The sequence below is a fragment of the Tetrao urogallus genome, assembly GCF_951394365.1.
Source record: "Tetrao urogallus genome assembly, chromosome: 7".
In the NCBI taxonomy this organism is placed as follows: domain Eukaryota; kingdom Metazoa; phylum Chordata; class Aves; order Galliformes; family Phasianidae; genus Tetrao; species Tetrao urogallus.
The window spans coordinates 32,869,353-32,893,845 of NC_136820.1; the positions used below are offsets into that span (position 1 = coordinate 32,869,353).

Below are 24,493 nucleotides of genomic sequence, written 5' to 3' on the forward strand. Positions count from 1 at the left end.
TATTTCGAGAATTGTGAGGTCTCTTAGTTATTTCAGTTTGAATGTTGTAAAATTTTAGTTTTACAAGAGATATCAAGAAACAGCATTTGTAGTAATGGGAAGAAAGATGGTGTTTAATAGCAATTTTTTTTTCTCTAGAGAAATGGGTAACAATATGCTGCTTATATAGTACTAATGCTTTTTTTTTTTCTCTAAGATTTTGGAAAATGCTCAAAAAACAAATCTTCATTGTTTGCTATGCTATTAGAAGTTGCCTCATTCTTATTGAGGTTATGTTTACAATTTATCAGTTTCTCAGGGAATACAATTATATGAACAAAGTAACAGTGATATACTGTAAAGTGAAGGGAGATGGCAAAGGGGCTGTATTTTTAGGTGCTTTTCATACTAATAGACTTCTCATTGATTTCTAGAACAGGGATGTCTTATCTCTAAGCTATTTGTTAGAATTTTCAGTAACAATGATAGCAATTAGACCTTAAGTTTTTACTTTCTCCAATTTCAGTTATTTATTTATTGGTTATTTTTTGTATTTGAAAATGTGGTGAAAAGATCATTACGAACAACTCTTTGTCTGATCTTAAATTATTTCACTGAGAATTATTCTCTTTGCTGAATTTGGTGAAAGATCTTATGCGCAAGTGTAGTACACCAAGACACCCATTTCTTTGGTTATAATGTAACCTTATTTATTTATTTATTTTAAGACAAGAAAGTAAATTTCATAAGTGCAGAATGTTAGTTTGGTAGTGAAAAAGGAGACTTTTAAGGTTTGATTTGAGCATTACTATCCTATCAATTTTCCGTGATGTGTTCTCCAAAGACAGCCCCATGTGAGTATTAAAGTCATATGATTGCTCATTATGCAACCCCAGTTAAGAATGAATTCAGCATTTTTGTCCAAGTGGTAAAGAAAGAAATAAATAAAAATGTGACCATAAAAACCTTTTCCTTTCCAATCATTATTTAAATTTTTGCAGAACATAAGATAGCAAACTCTCGTATGAGTTTTGCAACATTAAACTAAATTTTCTAGTTCTGTTGACAATGTCACTTCATGTGCAAGAAAACTGAATGATTGTTGGCTCAAGTGACTTTGGAGGTTGATGGAATAGTGCCTTAATTAACACTAAAAAAAAAAAAAAAAAAGCTAGTTATTTCTTCACAGTTTATTTCATGATAGAGACTGCCTCTGAAGAGAATATGATGATAGGAAGCACAGATTTCTGATCTTTGTGATGTTTTTTCATTCCTTGCAAACATCAAAGAAGAGCTGTGTTATTGTTGAACAACAGCTTGAAAACTTCAAACTAAGAAGACTGGTAAAGTCATCAATTGGGCAAAGAATAACAAGTGAATGTGGAGGAAACAGTATATAGCTATGACTGCCAATTGCATTTACAAAACACGACCAACTATGTGCCTTCTAGACTTATCCAAAGTATGTAAATTTTAGCAGTAGCCTCCATGGATCACTACTGCAGATGTTTGTTATGTGCACAGGGAGTCATAACTTATGCAACTAATTAAAGGAATTTCTTTAGCTAAGATCCTGAAATATTACATAGCAATACGGTCATACGGCCAAAGACAAGGGCAGTTCCATTTAAATGATGACCAATTTCTTCATAAATTGTAATTGTATTTAGCACATAAGGGTTTTTTTTATTAGCATTACCATTTAAGAATGAGTTTTACTTGTAGAAAAAGATATTGAAAAGTAACGCTGTTATAAAACAATATAAAAAGTTACTTTTTTGCTTAATAGTTCATAGTTCTAAGAAAATGTTTGAGTCCTCATTCATGCACATGGCCTCTACAAAGAAAATCAATATCTTCCACCTGAATTCAGCTTTAAGAGAGCTGTTTAGGTACATGTATAGACTTACTGAATGTTAACTCATCAGCTTCATTACTGAGACTTCTGACAAGATTCCAGTTTAAAAAAAAAAAAAAAAAAAAAAGCTACTTTAATGTGGCTGAACTTTAGAAGAAGTTCAGGTTTTGTTTACATTTTAGGAGAAACCTTTTGTCATTCCTTACACTGTCAGATCAGATGATCCATTCAGTTCCTCAATTTAACTTCAAAGCTCTTTCCTTTCCAGAAATAATAGTAAAAATATTCAGGGCACAGTCAAAGTCTTTTGAAAGTTCTGGCAAAATCCCAGCTTATTTCAGCAAGTTTAGGTTTGATTGGTGTAACCATTATAATAAAGTTATAGATATAGAGGAAAACTCATATGCAGATAAGACTTTTGGAGTAGTGTATTGACTTAACCTTAATTTGTGTGGGCAACTGACTGACCATACTGTCTGTTTTGAGATTTAAAACTGGAAAACTAGTAAAGAGCCTGAATGTATCATATAAAAATCAATCAAAATTATGACTTTTTTTTCATAGACTAAATACAATTAAAGGAGAAATGAAGATAATCTGCATATTGGCCAATAAAATGTGTGAATTATTCTGGAAACATGATAAACTAGTTAGAGGTTTGTTTCAGCTCAAAACTAACATTCTTACAGTTACATTTTACCTCTATGGAGGATGTGTCTCTATAGCGCTCTGTTCTTTTAATTGGATGAGATTCTTTTCTGCAAATATAGGAATTTTGTATCTTTTTTCAAGTGTTCCTCCAAAAAAAGGATGGTTTTCTGCAGATGTCTTGGATTTTCTATGGAGTATCCAATTGATCCCTGCGTGTGAACCTCTAGACTTAGATTGCTGTATTTAGTTGTTTTTTATACCTATAACACTCTTGACTGTACTAGTAAGAGCATGGTCATTTATTTCACATATATTCTGTTTTATCCTATACCATAATTAAATCCTAGAACACTAAAAAATGCTCTGCTTAGTAAGATTCATGAATGCTTTTTCCTTTCTTTCTATTGATTTTTTTTTTCTTAGCGTATAATTGTGTACAAGATAGCAGTGTATTAACTTTCTGAAAAAAAAAAGTTCATGTGTTTGCAAATATCTTTCAGGTGCTACTATTGGGCGCTGTCATTTTGAGTTTGATTTTTGTGATTGGAAGCAAGAAGAAAATGATGATTTTGACTGGCACCTCAGAACTAGCGGTACTACTAAACTGGGTACTGGACCAGCTGCTGATCATACACTGCAAGAAGTGTCTGGCCACTACATTTTTATAAAGAATTCTTTACTTCAGCTGCCAGGACACAAAGCTAGGATTTCTAGCCCTGTGTTAAGCAGGATGAATAAAAAATGCAAGGTATGTGGGGATATAATACTGGCAGGAGTGCAGAATTTGATTTCTAGGTTACATATATATAGTACTCCTAAGGTAAACAGAATTACTGAGATACTTCTGATTAAAAACAAGCATGTTGTGAAAGAATCAGAACCTGATCTTATTTCCACTTTGAAATCATAGGAACATGTGAATCTTTTTGCTAGTTTTGGGAGAAGAATGATTTTTGTAGGCAAGTAGTCTGCAGGAGACTTAAATAAAGTAAACAATGAAAGAAATATGTAATTTATAATATGCATTATGCAGCACCAGCCCTGTGTATGCTACAACTACGTAAAGGATTGTGCTTTCATTAGGAAAATATGAATAAATACAATAACAACTTGCTTACAAAAATAAATATAGCTACAAAAAAATATATTGTCTGACAGATGGTTTTCTTGTTTGGAAAAAAAGAAAAAGAAAAAAAGCTTTTATTTTACAAAGCACTACAGCATGTTGTTGTGATTTGAGCTTGATAATTTCTTAGCAAACCAGGATTAAAAGTTTTTCTACTTTATAGTCTTTACTAAAATTACCTCTCTGTTTCATAAGACAGCTAGCAAAACGCATCTCTTAGAAGATGCCATATGTTGAAAATATAGTGACTTTTGCAGAAAGCACAATTTTGTACATGGTTTGAATTGGTTTTCTTTCTCTGTTTTAATCTGTTTTACTCCTTTCTGTCAATTATTATAGTTGAAAGTAAATGGAAACAGTGATCCATGTGTTGTGTCACACTAGAATCTAGGGCAATGAATTTTGAAACTACTGTGGTTAAAAGCAACATTCATGCTACTATTTTGCTAATTATTTTGCTCTTCACACATAAAGGCAAAATAATCCGACAATATTTACAGAGGTATCAGAATATTTGCTATTATTTTTTGTAAGGATAGATTTTTCAATCTTTCTGGCTTGTGTTATGCATTAGACTAGGAAGAAGTTTGTAGGTAAGTTCTTCCATAATATAACATGAATTGTCTTCTTTTATGGTCATATATAATTCTTGCAAATATTCTATATTTGTCAGAAGCAATATTGAATTAGATTAAGTTTTAATCCAATGCAATACAAGCAATTCTTTGCTCTTGAATTGAAAATAACAGAGAATAGTTATTGGTGCTTATTTTTTCAGTGGTTTTATTTTTCATGTTATATTTCTTTCTTACCTTAGAATTTTGTAATTTCTTTTCCCATTTTTACTCAAATCTTACTGTTTTCTCATCCAATGACCCCTTATTTTTATTTTCGCTAGTATTTTGTATTTCTGCCGCCCTTTTTTCTTCCATAGTAGATTATATAATATTCTAGTTATAAGCTATAGTCTATCACAGAGACTTTTAACAATAGAAAACTGCTCAGAAGAAGTTTCTTCTTCCTGTTTTAAAAAATACTCCTGTCTTCTATGCTTTTCTTTCTTCTTCTTCTTTTTTTTTTTTTTCTGTTTTTATACCAAGTATTCTCTTTCCTTTACATTCACATGCAAGTTTTTTAAAAGAGATGCAGTCTTAACTGTCACAGTATTGTAATGCTGGCTTCCAAGTTTGGTTTATTGAATAGTTCAAAAAGTCATTTTTGTGTGCATATATTAAATTCTGTTTGAAAAATTAAATCAAAGTGCTGCTAACATGACTCCATTTAAAAATTAGGATAAATACAGTAGCAGAATATCTCTGAACTCACCTACTGCATACTAGAGTCTACTGCTCTTACTTACAGATATTTTTCTATTACCATATGTATGGAGCTCAAGTTGGATCATTGATCGTCTACCAGATGACTATGTCAAAATATGAAAAAATCCTCCTTATTCTTACTGGAAACCAGGGAAATTTCTGGCAGAGCAAGGCACTGGACTTGGTTGGAGATGGAAAAGAAGATTTCCAAGTCATATTTGAAGGGATAATTGGAACAGATCTCAAAGGTGGCATAGCACTTGATGACATCACATTATCTCAGGAGTGTTTACCATCCCAGGTGTTTTTACCAGCAGAATCCGCAACACTGCCTCCAACAGGTATGTTCTTGGTAAAGATAAAACTGTCTAAGTCCTGAAAGAATATGTGGCAGTGGTGTCTTCATTTCTGTCTCGCCTTCAAAATAGAAACAGAATGGATATTTTACTAATGTGTTAAAATTCAGCATGTTTTTAAGTGGCGTTTTGAAATGTTGATAAAATTATTTTTATAATGTGACTTTTGAAGTAATAAGTTAATACTTGTGAATCTATAAGGCCTATGTTCTGCCATGTATGTTTAGACAATATCCTGTTCAATTCAGTGGGATTTATTTATCAATATTTACTTGTAAAAGATAGTTATTGTAAAAAAATTGTGAGTAGGACAGAGCCCAGTACAAATACACTGTGTTAAGGTAAACAAGAAGTACACAGGGATGGCTCTAATGTTTTTTAGCTAATGGGAATCCCTACTGTGAGAGCTACTGTTTAGGCACCATACTTATGTTGTTCCCTTGTGTTACGATATGAACATTGATACCATTATTAACATCATCCTCACTTATTGCATATAGGAAATAAGACTTAGGAAAAAATGCTGCCAAAATTACAGTGTTCTGATGGGGATGGATTACTCTGTCTCCAAGGTAAGCACTGCTTTTAAAAGCACTGATCCTGTTCATTCACAGTATTTGCTTGGATGTGAAAGGCAAAGAAGCAGCTCTCTCTGATAGAACAGACCTCCTTCCACATCTATCACCAAAGCTGCTGAAATTTAAACTCCCAAGAAGGAATTTAGGAGATGGATTTTGTTCCTGGGCCTACTCCTTGAATGGCCATGGCAAGTCATTTTATATCTCTTCTGTCTGATGAATAAAACAAAATTAATATTTCCTGAAGTCAAGGAATACTGAGAGAATGGATTGTTAATTTATGTGAGCTGCTTTACTTTGTTACTGCCACTAATGAGCAGCCTTCCCTTTAGGGTATCATTAAGCACTGCTCCAGCACTGGGATATAACACTGGTGAGACTATATAAAACCTAAAAAAAAACCAAAAAACACTGCACTGTGCACTGCCTGTAAGATGAGCTGGAAAAACATGGGTAATGGTTTCCAGATATACCCTGAGAAATGTCCAAGTCTTTACAGTGCATGCTATTGGCTCCCTACTTCTGTCAAAAACAGTCATAGATATTTATTGCAAATGAGATTTGTATTTTAAAGTTCAGCTTTATATAAAGATTACCCCAAGAGGAACACTATCTGAGATTTCCTTATTTTTTTATGTTTTCAGGCTCTATCTACTTAATGGTAGATGCAACTCCCTGTGGCAACATTGGAAACTCTAAAAGTTCTGGTTTTGATTGTCAAGTATGTTCCAAAACACTTTTATGATGTATATAATAAAAAAAGCTACTAAAATCTCAGGAAAAAAAGAAAAGACATCAGGGACAATTTTTTGTTGTAACTCAAATATATTTTGTGAACTTTGTAGATTCACCAGTTTAAGATAATGATCTAAATTCATCCTTGTAGTACCCCATCTTTTCTATATCAGCAATTTTTGCTTGTCCTGGACCAAAAAACCTGCATTCTTCCCTGAGGTTTCCAACTTACAGGCACTATTTAACAGTATTATCTGTTTGGATCATTGCTTGAAATGTGGACTTAGAAATCAAAATATGAAATGTACTCCCTCCAGAACAGAAATGTTCTGAGTGGCCAAATAAGGGCTGTGTAAAGTGCTCTGTGGTCTAACTATATAAATAAATCAGTTCAAATTACTGTGTTGATCAGTGCAAAAATTTGGACTTCTAGACTTCTCTGCTTGTATGCAGAGACAAGGATTTTAGCACATTTGAAATGCTTATATCATGGCTAAAATTTCTTAGAGTCATTTGAGTTGGAAGGACCTTTAAAGTCGGTCATCTAGTCCGACTACTCTGCAATGAACAGGGAGAACTAGCGATTGTTTGCTTAATTTTTATAGAGAACAAGTTTCTTGTTTTCAACAACTTAATAAAAGATTAACTACATTATCTTTAAGAACATAGGAATAGACATTGTGGATAATAATTAAGTTCAACTTTGACTTGTATCCTGTCTTCAACACTATCAGTGAGATGTGGAGGAAGATCCAAAAGAGGCACATGATGCATCCTCCTAATGTTTCTAATATTTCCTGTTTAGAAGACTGTTTTGCAAATATACATCCTTTGTGGTCACTTCTTAGTAGTGGTAGAGACAGGATTTTCACCTCAGTGAAGTTGGATGGTGGTATTCTCTGTCACTTAACAATGAATTTCACTGCCAGTCACAGAATCACAAAATTGGCCCAGGTTGGAAGGGAACTCAAGGATCGTGAATCTCCAATCCCCTGCCACAGACAGGGCCACCACCTCCCCATTTAATATTAGACCAGGCTGCTCAGGGCCCCATCCAACCTGACCTTGAACCTCTCCAGGGACTGGGCATCCACAACCTCTCTTGGCAGCCTTTTCCAACACCTCACCACTTCATAGAAAAGAACTTCCCCCTGACATCCAACCTATATCTTCCCTCCCTCATCTTAAAACCATTTCTCCTTGTCCTGCAGTTATCAACCCTTTCAAAGAGTTGACTCCCATCCTGTTTATAGGCTCCCTTTAGGTACTGAAAGTCTGCAATGAGGTCACCCCGCAGCCTTGTTTTCTCCAGGCTGAACAAGTCCATCTCCCTCAGCCTGTCTTCATAGGGGAGGTGCTCCAGGACCCAGTTACCTTTGTGGCACTCATCTGGACCCTCTCAACAGCTCTCTGTCTTTCTTGTACTGGAGGCTGCAGACCTGGATGCAGTACTCCAGATGGGGCCTCACGAGAGCAGAGAGATGTAGTCACCTCCCTGTCCCTGCTGGCGACCCCTTTTCTGATGGAGCCCAGAATACCATTTGCTTTCTGAGCTGCGAGTGCACACTGCTGGCTCATGTTAAGTTTTTCATCCATAGGACCCACACATCCTTTTCTGTAGGACCACTCTCAAGGACCCCTTCTTCCCGTCTCTATAAATACCTGGGATTCCTCTGGCCCAAGTGCAAAACTCTGCACTTTGCCATGTTGAACCTCATCAGGTTCACCCAGGCCCACCTTTCAAGCCTGCTGAAGTTCCTCTGAATGGCATCCCTTCCTTCCACTGTGTCAACCACACCACTCAGCTTGGTGTCATCAGCAAACTTGCTGAATATGCACTCAATTCCGTCATTTATGTCATTGATAAAGATGTTGAAGAGCACCAGTCCCAAGACAGACCCCTGGGGGATGCCGCTAGTTACCAGCTTCCACTGAACACAGAATCATTATTCACCGCCCTCTGTCTTTATTTTCTTTTTGTTTACCCCTTTTCCCTTTTTACCCCTTTTCAGTTTATTTTTTATAAATAATTCATTTTCATTGTATTATTTTATTCAAAATATCTCATTTTTAAATATACTTATTTATTTAATCTCTTTCTAGAGATATTCACTTTGGGCCCACAGTCTTTCACTTGTTTTCCCTGCTCTGACCAGGCCAAAGCAATTTTTGAATATAGAACAGCAGTAACACTGTCCTGCACCTGTATGCTGCATTTATTCAGGACAAAGATATTAAAGAGACACTATTTTCGATTCAAGACATTAAACTCAAAATGAATTGGCTCTGGTAGATAATACTATGGGAAAACATCACCTGCATTTCCGTGCAGGTTACCTGAGGACATAGAAAGTAAATTCAGGGAAGGAAAGCTCCAGGCAAATTTTCTTCAGCTGCATGAATCCGCTATTACTCAGATAACAGCTGCAGAGGTATAATGCTCACATCCAACAGAACTCATGGCAGAAGTTAAGGATGATGGTTAGTACCAGATGAAAAGTTTTTTTTATTATTTAGTCTGTGTTTACTTTAAAGATCTTTCTATTTCTTTTAAGGACTTTACTGCAATTAAGATAATGGTACAATTTAATATTCTAAGTGGTTTTCAACTTTTTTTTTGAGCAGATGCTTACTATTGCATATATTTGCAGCATAATGTATTGCACATTACACTATTACTTTGTTGTCTTCTAATAGCTATCTTTTTAATTGAGTATGAATGCAGTATTTACCAGTTCTCTATTTATGGTTTGTCTTTTAAGGAGGCGTTTCTGATTATGTGGAACTGTAAGAAAAACTTGTTGCCTTCCAATAAGTCAATAGTTAATGCAGCTGTTTAAATTCTACTTTTTCTCATTGCTTTTCATTCCAGACTTTTCCATTGGTTGTTTGTGTATTTGTTGAACAATATAGTTTTCAAGCCCATATTTGTTGAGTATCATGCAGAGCAATTTATGAAACCAGATAGGGAATGAGCAGACTTTTAAAGATATGGTATCACAACTTCTCTTGTTAGAATCATAAAAGCCTACTTCAGAAGTGCTTTTCTACAAAAACAAACGTGATGGCCTTGTGGATGATATGGTAAGACAAAGCGTTCATCAAGGAAAAAAGATGTATATGAGTTTCAGTAAATAAGACCCAAAATGCAAATGTAGTATTTTTCATGAGAATAATCCTAGCTATACTATCTTAAGTGAAACTTCTGTCTCTCTTCTCACAATGAGGGAATGATCCCCTCAGTACCATGGATATTGCTGTTCTGTAGCTGCTGGGGCCAGAGATGGATTCATACACATCATACAATTGCTCCCTTTGGAATCAATTTCATTGAAACATCCTTATGTGATTCTGTGTAGGGAATTTTAGGAGTCATTCACTAAAGAATGACTTCCAGGTAGATTATATACTTTGGTCAAAAAGTTATGCCAGCCATGAAGCTAAAGTACTAAGGCTACTATAACAGAGGGTGGGCATAATACTTCCTTTCTGAAGAAATTGCCTTGGACTGAGCTCATGAGTTTTGAGAGTAAGTTGGCCTCTTCATGGAGATAAAGAATTCTAAGAATAAAAACCTAATAAAAATGCTAGTATGAGAGCTTGGTTATCCGAATCTGTATCTGAAACTGCATCTTGAATACTGTGTTCAGTTTTGGGCCCCTTGCTACAAAGAAGACATTGAGGCCCTGGAGCCTGCCCACAGAAAGGCAATGAAACTGGTGAAGGGTCTGGAGCACAAGTCTTATGTGCAGTGGTTAAGGGAACTTGGATTGTTCGGTCTGGAGAAGAGGAGGCTCCAGGGACAATTTACCACTCTCTATGACAGCCTGAAAGGAGGTTGTGGTAAGGTGGAGTTCAGTCTTTCTCCCAGGTAACTAGCAATAGGATGAGAGGGAATGGTCTCAAGTTACTTCAAGGTAGGTTCAGTTTGGATATTAGGAAGAGTTTCTTCTTGGAAAGACCAGTTAGGCTTTGGAGCAGGCTGTCAAGGGAAGTAGTGGAATCACTGTCCCTGGAGGTGTTTAAAGAAAGGGTAGATGTAGTACTTAGGAACATAGTTTAGTGGGCAATATTGGTGGTAGGTGGATGGTTGGACTAGATCATCTTGGAGATCTTTTCCAACCTTAATGATTCTGTGATTCAGTGTTCTAGCTGTATATGGTGAGTATAAAGCATGATCTACTGACTTGTCAATTTGGGAAAATCATGAAAATTTTAGGAAAATGTTAAGAGGGACTTTTAACTGAAGACCAAAAGATAGTATTCTGGTAGCAGTTGAGAAGGTTACTGATTTTATACAAGGTAGAGGAATTGCTTGAGGTTGTTACCTTTCATAACACTGAACTGGATTTTGTCATTTGAGTAATTGATTTTAAGACACAGGTTCCTGTGAAGTGGGATAAAACCATTTCATCAGATCTCCCTTTCCAACAACTAACTTGTGTTCAAAAAATGCAGCTAAAAGTAAATATATACTGAATTGAGGTATAGTTAATAAAGCTATAATTGCTTTGGGAAATAAATGTTGTGTTGGATTGGACTAATAGTAAATGAGGACGATCAATAAAATTTTCTTTTGTATTAACATTTTTAACAGTAATGTATTCCTTGTCACAGAAGTATAAGGAACACAACTACTTAATCACATTAGTGACTGTATATGGCCGAATCATGATAGTGCAGAATCTCACCTAAAGCAACTTATGCTGACTTTATATTTACACTTTTTGCCCTCTCTGCTTTTGTTATTTAGGAACAAACATGAATTTTACACAGAGGAAAAGGAAAAACTGACCATGTTGGAAAATTTTAAGATACTGAGCAATTACAGTTTCTTGGTAGCTTTCACTTTCGCCAAGTTGTTCTTATTGAGCTTTCATGTGAATGCAAAAAATATTTTAATCATCATATTTTGTTCAACTCACTATAACATCGTGTTTGATACAGGTAGAAAGTTCTGTAACATAGCATGTTGAATGCAGTAATCCTGGAGTTTCTTCCTTACGAAACCGGAGATGAAGGATTCATATCCTACACCCGGCTCTTACTGAAGTATTACTGATGAGTTTAAATAGTGCTGTTTTTAAATTCTGTAATTGTTTAAGGATATTATTCTCAAAAATCTACTTACTGCAGTTCTTTCATATTTTCATTGTATGTGTACGTAGCTGAGAATATTCCAGTGTGTTTTCCTTTGTTTTTTTTGCGTGCTAGAATACCGACACAGGTTAAATTGATTGATATTCATAATTGGTGGTGATCCCCAAGTAATAATGAGTTTACATTATTTATCTTCCTCTTTGAACAGGGAACAATCTTTATACAAATTTGAAGATATTCTTGTGCCACCTTGCAATGTCTAACTTGTCCAAGAAAACGCAAATTCCCTGTAGAGATTTCTGACTGTTTATTGTATTCTTAGGGGAACTTAATACAGTTTCAATCAGTGACTATTCTGTACTTTTGCTGCTTAAGTTATATCCTTTTTCATACTGTCATTTAGCAAAGAAGTAAATGCTCAGATCCTAGGGCTTTATGTCCACCAATTCTCATCAAAGTCTGACCTAACTAGGGGAGTGTTCTCTGATCTTAGGGCCCGAAATATGACTGCAAGTGAGGACTAGTAGGAGAAGCTTTGAGAGAGATTTGAGGGAAGCATTTTCCACCGTCACATTTTTCACTTAGTTTAGCAGCTGTAGCAAATTGTACATCAGTGCACTGCAGGTCCCCATACACCATATGCTTTGGACAGCAACCCACAGTATAGTGGAAAATGTGAAGCAATAATAGGTTCCAGTGCAGCTAATGAAGATCTCTCCATTCTCTTCAGTTATAACTGTCTCACTCCAATTCATAGAAGAGAGATGGGGTTCTTTTAATATATGTGTACCTGACATGAGATTAAGAAACAACGGTTCAAATATTGGTCCACCAGTTTATTATAAATCCTAATCAGGGAGACAGGGAAGGGAAGGAGGGCGATAGAAAAGATAGGAAAGAAGCAAGAATCGTGTAAAGTGGGGATAGTCACCACCAGGATGCAGCAGCAGTCCGGTTGCACAACGTTTGAAGGTCCGAGCCAAAAGCAGCAGCGTGGCCAGCTTGGGCAGCAAGCAGGTAGCAGAAAGAAGTTGCAGAGCCAATCCGGGAGGAAGCAGCAGGACTCAGACAACAGGTCCAGGAGAGTCTGTCAGCATGCAGGAATTCCGTAGTGAGGAATCTGATGGCAGACACCTTTGTTCTTCTTCGGCAATTGTGGTAGAGTGCAAAGCAAGTTCAGGAGGGAGAGAGGCAGGTCGTGAGGCTTCTCATGTCAAAAACTTCTTCATGAGGAATCTGTTGCCAGAAAGCATCCACCTCATGATTGTAGGTCCCCTTTTTAACCTTCTTCTTCTGCCAACGCGGCATTCCTGGGCACTTGGGTAAGAGTCATGTGCAGCCCCACCTGAGATGGCCATCTTCCTTGAGATAAACCCACACAAAAGACTGCTTCATGGCCACACGGCCGTTAAGCTGTGGCCTCTCTCTCTCTCTCTCTCTCATTGCCCCTGGCCTTGTCCATGTGTGTCCGTCAAAGGATTTCACAACCTTTGCCCGGGACTTGTCCATCAGTGTTCTCCAAACAAAGGATTTCTCAACCCTTGTCCAGGACTTGCTTGCACTTGTCCATCTGTCTCCGCAGCAAGCTTTGAGACAATGTAAGAGAACAATCTCTTACAATAACATAACCAAATGCATTTATATCACAGAGTGCTCAGCTTTACTCTGGTTTTGTAAAAACTCTCTTCCGACCTAACACAGCTGTTGAGAACGTTTGCACTCCATTTTACAGTACTAGGCACTAGAAAATGGAAATCCATACTTTCTTCCACCCTTCTATCTAGCAAATAGCGGTAGTATCATTAAAACAAAGATAATAACTAAACCACACTGGACTTGAAGGCAGAAATGTCATCAACTATGCATCACTACTGGCTTTATTTCGAACACTATAACAGCTGCTCAGGAAAGATTTTATTGTATGCAATTTAGGTGAACTGTTTAAGATACACTTCTAAAGGTCATGCTTGAAGCTGGAGTTGAAACTGGAGGCCTTCAGAAGGCAGCTTAACTGGCTTCATCCCAGGGCTGCTGAACCGCAGTATCCTCATACAAATTGGCACAGAGCGTATGGCTGTCTTATATGGTGGAGGGAACTGGAGGTGCAAGACTGAGTTTAAACATTTAAATCTCAAATGCATTTGCTACATTTACATTTATATATATTTATATACTTATAATGTAAAAAAAAAAAAGTCTCCAAGATTTTTAAGTGTTTGACATATTTTAAAAATTGTAGATTTAACTCCTAAGTAACATTTTTTCTCCACACAAAAGCAAGTAAAATCTTTTGAAGATATCTTGAAATATACCTAGCTTTTCAAGTCTAATAAGATATTATTCTGAGAAGTGATGTCATTGAATAAGATTTTAGTGTGGGAGATAATAGCATTGAATGCATGAAGTTTAAAAAGTACAAATGTATTTTGGAATATTCTTATCGTCAGTCTATTCCTATCTAAGACATGATCTAGCTTGCAAGTGAGTTTAACATAAAGCTGAAATACAGAAAGAATTGGAAAAAAATCACATTAATATTACAGAAATTAAGTATAAAATGATTATGATAAAAGACGTAACTAATGCACTCACAAATAGAATCAATTCTGCATTCTTCTAGGCATTTTGATCTTGTATGTCTTCACCAGTTAAATTATGATGCTAAATTTGTTTCTAGTAAGCAAAGGTATGTAGAAGACCAACTCCAAGAAAATTGTAACTTAAAGGAGAAATGTGAGATTTTCATCTCTACTTGTACATGCTATAAGCAATGATAAACATTTAGTTATTTTATACATTCTTTTAATTATGAAGGCAAGTTAAGATATGCAACTGCTTTTTGATTTTTAAAGCATTACTATTATTTTAAAATCTTGGTAAAGTAATTTATAGTTGAACTAAAGCATGTTTCTTGGAAAAATTATCAGTCTTTTAATCAAGACCTTAAATGATTGAGAATTTATCACAGTCCTTCGTTATCTATTCAACTGTTAATTTCATTGTTTAATTTTAGCTTGAGTTTCTCTGCCTTTTCCAACCAAATTTTTCTTTTTTTTTTTCTATTACAGTAACACTTTCTCCTTTCAGAATGCTTGCCTACTGATAGTAATTACAAAACATGAGGTATTTCTTCAGCTTGTCCTAATAAATTACATTAATTGATCTCAATTTGATCAGTCAATATAAGTGTGTAGTCAGACAAAGCCTTTAAAACCATCCATGAGCATTCCAAACAAATATGACAATTTGATTTCTTCACTGAGTGAAAATGAAATTGATATTTTTTTTTTTAATGAGAAATTAGATACTTGAGTTTTTATTCTAAGCCTATAAATGCTATTTGAATGAAAAATTTTAAAAGATGATGCCTATTAAAAAAAAAAAAAAAAAAAGTGAAACAAAAGATGATACAAATCCTGTAGAAGAAATAAATAATTGCTGGAAATTTGGTGATTAAATAATAAAAATATATCTTTGCTGGTAAGATTTTTCTAGACTGAAATGCAGGATGATCATCAATCTTTTACAATCTTTTAAAGGAGAGTGAAAGAAAACAAGTGCAGTCCAAAGTCTCAGTCCTCCAAAGGGAAAAAAAAAACAAAGAAACCTAAATGATGCTTATGCATTAATGGAGTTCGTTTGTTTTAGAAACGTATTCAGGAAAGTGCTAAACACCCTTAGCTGTCCATCAACTGAACACCAATTTCATTATTAATTTTATTACTTCTTTAATCAGACAGATGTTTATATTTCCATTTTATTCTTATATATACATATATATAATACATAATATCCATATATTCTTATATATCCATATATACGTGAGTTTTATACACACACACACAGACACACATATACATTTTAAATTTGCTTTAGGGCAAAACATCTACACTAATAATCTTTAAGAAACCCAATTCAAAGAATGAAGTTACTGAACCTTACTAAGCAGAAGTTCCCCTCAAATAAATATTGCTATTATGCCCATGGACATCTATATAATGAATTGTTTGCATTCCAAGGATTAAGGAAGAAAAGTAGGAAGGAAAAGGCAAGGAGCTGCAAAAAACTTTTCGTATAGGATTATTTCTCCTTCCAGTTATGTATCTTTACAAATACGGCAATTAAGCAGAAAATGTACAAACTATGGAAGCACATCCAGAAACAAGTCACGTTACAGCCTCGGGTAGACAGTGTAATATCATTCATTACACATGCTTGAATAGATTCATTCATGCCAGGGTTTAAGATGGATTTTTCTTTTGCTTCAGATAACAAAGAGTTCCACTTTTCAACTCCACTTTTTTCAACGTTAAATTGGAAGCAGTGCTCTAAAGGGACTTCAGAATGCAATAGGTATCACAATTATTGATCACGATGAATGGCAAGGAAAATAATTTACAAGCATGGACAGCATCTTAAAATTTAAATGCCTAGTTTGAAGAAGAAAAAATTTTGTGCTTAAATTCATGGCACAGTCTCCTAAAGTGAATGAAAGGGTTATGATAAACAGCTCCTAAAAATGGTACCATCTAAGTTAGGCTGAGATTTAATAACAATTTTCTGTTTCTGGGGAGCACAGATAATTGAAATTATAAAGACTGCTTCCGTCTAAATGTTTTTATATACACAGAGCCTGCTTGCCAGTGGGATGTCAGCTGAACTGGGTTGTGATTGCCAGATATCTCCTCTCACAACTTTTCTCTATAGTTTGTATTTACTACTAATGATTGATAGAGAGGATAAGTTTCTGATGGACTCCAAATGTTTTGCAACTTGCAGTAATTAGATTCCAACTTATGCATTGATGTGATTAATGTATTATTTTGGACAGGATCATTTTCACAGATTTTGTGTTAATAAAATCCATATTGATATTTCTGAATCTTTTTCTAGGCAGAATCTACTTAGTCTCCAGCTGTGGAGACCTTTGCCTGATGTTCTTCATTCCTCTAAGCTCTCATCAGTCTTATTCTGGTTTGCACCCATCTGTTCAGGATTTTTTTTCTTCCAAGTTAAAAGCTGTATCATTTACAGTCTTCTAGATCAAATATGGTCAATACTTTCACCTTTTAAAATACCCAGAAATGAAAATTGTTTCCCTAGAATGGATATTAGGCGTTTCTATGGCATTCTAATATTTCAGGATGCTTTAAATTTTTTATTTCTTAAAGCATGTGTATTAGGAGATTTTTTAATATAAAAAAGAGGGACTAACCTTTGTTTTCACATTTAGTGATTCAAGATTTATTTTTGCATTATTCAAAGCCTACAGGGAAGAGTTATGGTAACACTCTTCCACTTTATTTGGGGTATTTGCAATTTACATTCTGGTTCAAGCAGACTCTGAGAGATGCTGCTAATACTCCAACTGATTTTTTTTTTTTCATTTTGCAATATACCCGTTGTTTTGTTCTCATGATAAAACTCAGCTTTGGATCACCATCAGATACTTTTTTAAATGAAGTCAGTGGTAGAGGAAGTACATTTTTAGTTCTGCATGATTTTTGTTATCAAGTAACTAACTCTTCCTATACCTACACAGCTTTCATACGCGTGCATGTTAGATACATGTGGTTATGGACTAACAGTCCTACTTGTAAATAGAACTCTGCTTGTGCATTTATTTCTGACAGAGTAGAATGGAGTACGGGAATGGGGATTCCTTTTTGGAATTTTGTGTTTGCCTTCTTTCGTGATTAGATAGCATACTGTAGGGACTACTTTTTATACATAGCCCTGCAGAAACTGATCTGAAATGAAAACATGAAGCTTGGAAATGGATGCTGTGAAATGAGTCCTCCAATGTTTAGGCTGTACAATAGCAGAATTATCCTTCAGTAATGCTGGGACTACTGCACAAAAACGACAACATCACCCACTGAATTCTTTTATGAAAGAAAAATCCATTAAAAGGCAAACCTCAGTAGTTAAAGCATAAAAGCTTTTTCTTCCAAATTGGGGCTGATGAATTAAGCTCATCTTTGCAGCTAAAATGGAATGGCTTAATCCTACACCACATGAAAGGAGAATGTCACCAATTAAGTCAGACTAGAAAGCTTTGTTAGTGAAAGAATGCCTGGCTGGAACTTGCCCTCAAAGGCTTTACAAGGAAAAACAGCCATTTATTTAGGCAATCTCTTGACAAAATACAAAAGAAATAAACTGATAATGAATTGGCACTTCTGGGGAACCAAAGGATTTTAATAAAACTTCTCTGGACCACCATCCTTCTAAATACCAAACTCTCTGCAATATAACCTTCCAGAAACCTTACTAGGCAGTGTGATTCACCAAGACACCCCTATTCTTCTCTTTTCAGGCTCCTGCTCACATGGCTATTGGCAATGTCAAAATGGCAAGTGTTACAGACCAGAACAAAGCTGTGATTTTGAAGACAACTGTGGGGATAATACAGACGAGAGTGAATGTGGCACTTCCTGCACCTTTGAGAATGGCAGATGTGGCTGGCAAAATTCCTTGGCGGACAGTTTTGACTGGGAGCTGGGAGCTGGCTCGTCACAAAGTCTGAGACCTCCCAGGGACCACACGCTTGGAAACAGAACTGGTATGTTGTCACAAATGCAATGTAATTGTCTTCATGAAGTTTTTCTTATCTCCATTCAGAGGCAGTGGGGGGATTCTACATGTCTTATTAGGGTGGAATTTTAAATAACTTGAATGCATAATGTAATATGCAGATATTAATTACTGCTGTAAAATGACTTTAGGTTAGGGTAAATTGATTCTCAGTTGTTTCTCCTTGGGGTACTGTTGTACGAGTAAAGCTAGTCAATTTGTTACTTGTTGAAGAGAGACATATATTCTGGCTTTGCCAGCAAGGGTGAGGGAGCTCAGCACTAGATCCACCGAGTCCTATCCTCCAGTCTGAGCACATTTCCTGGAAGCCTCAGTTCATGTTAGAACAACACACAGTGTTCTGAATGTAAGGAACAAGCAAACAAAAACCTACGATAGCCTATAATATATTATATGCTGATCATTAATAATTTTGAGTGTTAATAATTATAAAATAATAAAGAATTTTTTCATGGGGTATAATTTCTTTCTGATAACTGGTTGAATACGATGAATGCTTTTCATCTTCTCTATACTCCTTAATCATATTGAAAGTAGGCCATAATGAGAGATGGAAAATGGCTGTTTAGGAGTTAAGAAACTCACTCAAAATAATGAAGCTACCAATAACAACTGTTGAAAGTTCTATTTTGAGTAATTTTTAGAAAATAAAAATGTATAAATAGACCTCACTTGTCAGTGACAGAGTAGCCACATGGTTTCTTCTGGAAAACTACCAAATGAATTCTTCTTTTCCTTGCTTACAGGCTCCACGCCTTCATCCTCTCCCTGTGAAGTTCTTATAGTCCAGGCAAAGGTGTTACTGAAACTGAGCTCAGGCCTGATCTTAAATTGAAATGTGCCACAGTAAAATTGAACAGATATTTGGAAATGTATTTAGAAGTTCATGAGTATTTACATGTACTGCTGAAGGATAAAATAATAATAATATTAAAGTAGTAATAAAACCAGAAATATGGAAGGACACAGTTGTTTGCCTTTTACAATATCCAGATGTGTTACAAGACAGGTTTCTGCACCTCTGTGGAGTTTATCATGACAGAACTAACAGATCGTTCAGCTCAGTTGTTAAAATATTCTCACATGGAATAGAGACTGCAGTATTTATTTATCTTTGTGGTCCTTGTACAAAGAAAAAGAATTTTAGCCCTTACTTCTGTGAGTTAAGTCTGTCCCTCAGACAAGTTTCCTTTCAAAGAGGACTGTGGAAGTTTTTGTTTTGTGTCTCCCTCTAAACAGGTGTTAGCATAAACATCAACATGCCAAGCACTCAAAATAGCCACATCCTCCCTGCAAACAACGATGCCATGATAAGGCATGCTTTTAATCTCCCACAGTGTTTACTTATGTGGCTGTCTTTACCGCAAGTAATAGCAGATGTGGAAAAATAAGCTTTCATTTGTTTTTTTCGAAGTTTATTTAAAAATACTTCTCACAAAGATGTCACTGCACTTATTGTGTGTGTGATTGGCCCAGGGAGGAAGAAATTTTCTCATCCTGTAATATAATGTCAAATATTTATAGCTGGAAATGAGCCAAAGAGGTTAGAATGAACACATTTTAGTCCACAGGGCTTTTATCTCTAATTCATAGAAAAATTTAGACAATATGAAATTATAATTTGACAGTGTACTATTTATGCAACGATTATGCTTATGTGCCCTATACAATTGTACGTACAAAGGAAAAAGATAATTTTGAAAACTGCAAAATTTATTAAACTTCTGATTGAAATAGAAATGGAAAACTAAAGGAGCATATCAGTTTCAGAATTAAGTGCGAGCATCTGTTTTTTGCAACTTCATCTGACTAAATAATTTAAACATGAGAAAATATTCGTACAGTAATGAGTACGGATGTCCAAAATATCTCACTGGTTATGAACATGTGAATATTTATTGGATTTTGTTGTTTGTTTTATTCTTACATAACAATTTTTTATATTGTTATTGTGAAGGTTATCTTTCAGAAAACTTAATCTCAAAATTTATCACCATGTGGTCATTGGTGTACTGTCAAAACAGTAATGCTCTTGGACAAGGAGTAGTGATCAAGGTAGCTGGGAAAATTGGAATATTCATTGTATTTCACACATGTCTGTCTAAACATTAAGCTGTTACCAGTTTATTCTTATCATAACAAGTATTATCTGGTAGCAAATGTTTGCTAGCATAGGAGATATTTGGGAAGTGTACTCTATATCTTTCTGAGTATTTCTAAGTTTCAGTCGTGGAATCTAATCTGAAAGTGAAAAACAATTTTTCAGGAATACATAATTTCATTTCAGGACAATTCCTATATCTTGAGGCCACTGCAATAGGGCTGAAAAATCAAAAAGCCCATCTGAGGAGTTCCAGATGGAAAGAGTCAAGCAGGAGTTGTATGTTGAGCTTCTGGTACTTCAAGTCATTAAAAGCCACAGGATGTATTCAGGTTCTCATAAAGGTAACTAAAAAATTACTTACTTTTCAATATCTGATGCCTGTTAAAGTGTAAGTGCTTCAGCAGATTGGTTTGGGTCTGTTATAGTGGCTTCTATACTGGAAGAGTCCCACTGCTTTTGTCTTTAGGCTTCTCTTGGTCCAGCACTATTTTTATTATTCTGGTCTCTTAAAAATACTTTTGCCCTTTTGTTTCCAAAACACTTTTTTTTTCTTTTTTTCTTTTTTTCTTTTTTTCTTTTTTTTCTTTTTTTTCTTTTTTTTCTGAAACTCTGCAGGAAAGTTTTAAAACTTTTTTTCCATTTTCTCTTTTTAAATGCATTGCCTTTCTCTTTGACACTCCACAGCAGAGCAATTTTATTATTTTGCTGCCATATATATTGGTAACTATGTGTGTAACTCTGTAATTCTGATAGAATGACACTCACCAAAATACTTAACAACTAACGCAAAGCAAGGACAATACTGTTTTCATTCTGTGTAGACATGTAGAGGATATATAATCAATTTTCCTTAAAAATTTCTTTTTTGACATTCCCTCAGAAAAGTCATTTTCTTCACTAAATGTGCAATGACGTAGAACGTATGAAAATAAGGTAAAACTATCTAAAATTACAGAAAATAATTATCAGTGTAGCAAATGTAAATTTCAATTTATTATATATGCTATTCCTAGATCACAATCTGTAATATTTCCTTTCTCTTTTAGATTGGGAAATAATTTTGTTTTCTGTTTCTTTTATCCTTATTACAATGAGATATTGCCCCTCTCTTATTTTCCCCTTGTATTATTGTCTTAATAAACTTGTCAGACATTATTTTATTTTATTTGAAATTATGACCGCCTCCAGTAAGCTTAAAGAAAATTTAAAGTTAAGTGGATGGCATCTGAAAAAGAGCTTATTATTCTTATTCAACTTTGTTTAATGCAGGCAAGAATCCTAGAGGAAGATAGAAGACATTCTTCTCATTAGTAGTGCATCATAAACAGTTTCACAGATCAGTGTAGTTTACCCGTTCTGTTGTTTATAAATATTTGCACATCAAAAATCTAATCAGAGTTTCTATTTAACAGTGTCTTTAGGAGTAAGGTCTGATTAAACGCTTTGTAGTCATGAGAAGTAGTACTAAAGGTTTACCTTGTAGTTCAAGCTACCATACTCATATAAGTCCATGTCCATCTTGTTTGAGTATAAACATGAAGGAAATCAACTTTTTACTCAGGTAGATTGTGATAGAATCAGGAGGAATGGTTGTTTTAAATTAAAAGAATGGAAATTTAGGTTAGATATCACTGGAAAGGTTTGTTGTTTTTTTGTTTGTTTGTTTGTGGTGGTTTTTTTGTTTTGTTTTTTTTTTTAACTGAGAAAGTCGTGTGGTGCTGGAACAGGCTACCCCATCCCCAGAGGTGTTTAAGGCCAGGTTGGGTGGTTCCCCAGGCAACCTTATCTAGTGCTTATCTGGCACTAGTGGCTGGCAGCTTTGCCTTTGGCAGTGGAGTTTGGAATTTTATGATCCTTGAGGTCCCTTTCGATCGAAGCTATTCTATGATCTCTTGGTTTGAGGTTCAAGTTAATGTCAGTGGAAGCAGATTTATGAACAGTAATAGGTGAAAAGGCAACAGAGAGGAGATGACCTGGGAAAGAATTTGCTATCTCAAGTTTCACAGATGAGCGAACTGTCTCCAGCTAAAGTCTTCAGTTCTATTGCAATCTAAAAGTGAGAATGAACACCATGTGCACAACTGACAAAATTATAAGCAAAACAATCATACTGAAACAGAATGCAGTATATTACAGAGGAAGGAAAATGCCAATCAAAGGCTAAAACACCTTTTTTTTTTTTTTTTTTTTTTAATCTTAGCTCATTATATGTATTATTGGATGACTTCTCTTAATATTAACATTGCTTGACCACTTTCAAGATGCTTGAATATTATCTGTCATACTAAAGAAACATTTCAGATTGTGATGTAAACAATGAAACTTGTAGGATCATAAAGAGGATTATATGGGTATGAACTTTTCTGTTGAGCCATGCAATGAGAGAAAAACTCAATTACCTAGGCAATTTCTCTGTCATTAATATACTTTTCCCCTCATATTATACTGTATATTAATACAGACCTCTCTGTACATGGAATAGTAGTCCAATCAAAATGATGGGCACTTGAGCTGGTTGTAAAAAATACAGTATACTTCAAAACCATCACCATTTATACAAATGGAAGATGTTGACATTATAGCTATCAGTGGAGACAGTGAAATCCAGAGACTGCAATATCCGTCTCACCATTGATCTAAACTGAAATTACAAAGTGTTTTACAGATGTGCAAAAGATCAGTAGGCAATCAAAATATTACCAGTACAGATTTGTATATCGTTAGTCAAAACTTTACTACTGAAAGCAAGATTTTGAATTATTTCTCTGTAACAGTTGCAAGAGAATATAAAATACTGTTAGAGATTTTTAAGCTAAAGTACAGTAGGAAAAAGTTCATATTAATTATGCCTGCTTTAGTGGTCATAGTGAGGTTCCTGATCTCTTACTGGCTCACACAGTCAGAGGAAACTCTTACTTTGAAATGTGTTTCTAAAGAGTTGAGCACAGATTATTAGGTATAAGGAAAGACAACACATTTTATTGCTCTGCTGATTAGAAGATATGTTTTCTAGTGCTGATTAGGTTATTTTTGTTATGAAAAGAAAAGAAAAATAAAGGTGATAATTCATCCTCTGTATAGACATTGTTATTAAAACAACAGCAACAGTGCAATTTAAGATTTAATGCAGAGATTTAATGCAGAGAAACCTCTCTCAGAGAGAGAGGCTTCAAATACTTTATAGAAGCCTCTGAAAAGAAATACACAGATGTCTAAAAAAGATTAAACAAGCTATTAGCAACTACCTTCACTGAATGTGATGAGGCCAATGTATACGGGATCTCTTTAGGAAACATCAGCAGACCTCTCTGAGGTATTTGTCATAGTGAATTAGTTTCATCCTTTTACAAATGTGCGAAGACATAATGGTATTCAGGATAAGAAGGCTTTGCCAGCTCATAGCAAGTGAAGCAGTGCTGCACCAGCACTGCTGAAGCGACAGCCCAACCTGGCTGCTGCACCAGGGAGCTGGAGCCAGCAAGCAGACCATGCCCTCCAGCTGCTTTCAGGCTGATAGAGCACAGACCCCATCACCTGGCTGCTGCAGCTTCTCAGACAAAGCTGAAAACTGCCACAGTTGTTCCTTCAGTATTATAATTGTATTTAGTTTGCCTATGGAGAATAAGAGAGAGAGATGTAGAAAGGAGAGTAGCTAGAAGTTCAGATGCAGGTGATTTGTGATGGTTTTTGCAATTCCTGTTACTTTTTAGTGAAGTAACATACTGTCCTGTGTGGTCAACAGGAGAAACTGAAGTAGAGATGCTGCTGTTGCCCACTGATTTCTTCTGTACATTTGTATTTTTAGGATAGAGTAGTTTAAAATGAATTTTTTCACAAATCAATATCATCGACCTTACTTACTTCTTTGGGAAGTCTCTCAACAATAAAGTCCGAGGAAACAACTTACCCTGCCTCACACCTCAAAATAGACTTTCTCCACATTGATTCTTCTCACTGGCTGCGTGAAAAACAATCAACTCCTCACACTGATGTAGCAATTATAGATTTCACTGTGTTAGCATAGCCTTCAAAGCAGATTATCTGACTTCCATTTGGTTAGGGGAAGAAACTTTCCATCTTCAAAGATTTG

The 24,493-nt window shown here is 35.2% G+C and overlaps 1 protein-coding gene across 1 annotated transcript in view; it reads left to right on the top strand.

Moving 5' to 3' along the window:
* MALRD1 (MAM and LDL receptor class A domain containing 1) overlaps positions 1–24,493 on the top strand; it is a gene marked incomplete at both ends in the record, with an annotated part of 206,527 nt that overhangs the window by 81,535 nt on the left and 100,499 nt on the right. The window contains 4 exons of the mRNA XM_079538377.1: positions 2,989–3,236; positions 4,977–5,274; positions 18,022–18,267; positions 20,587–20,744. Of these exons, the coding sequence (XP_079394503.1) occupies positions 2,989–3,236; positions 4,977–5,274; positions 18,022–18,267; positions 20,587–20,744 (950 nt within the window). The remainder of the gene's footprint in view (positions 1–2,988; positions 3,237–4,976; positions 5,275–18,021; positions 18,268–20,586; positions 20,745–24,493) is intronic.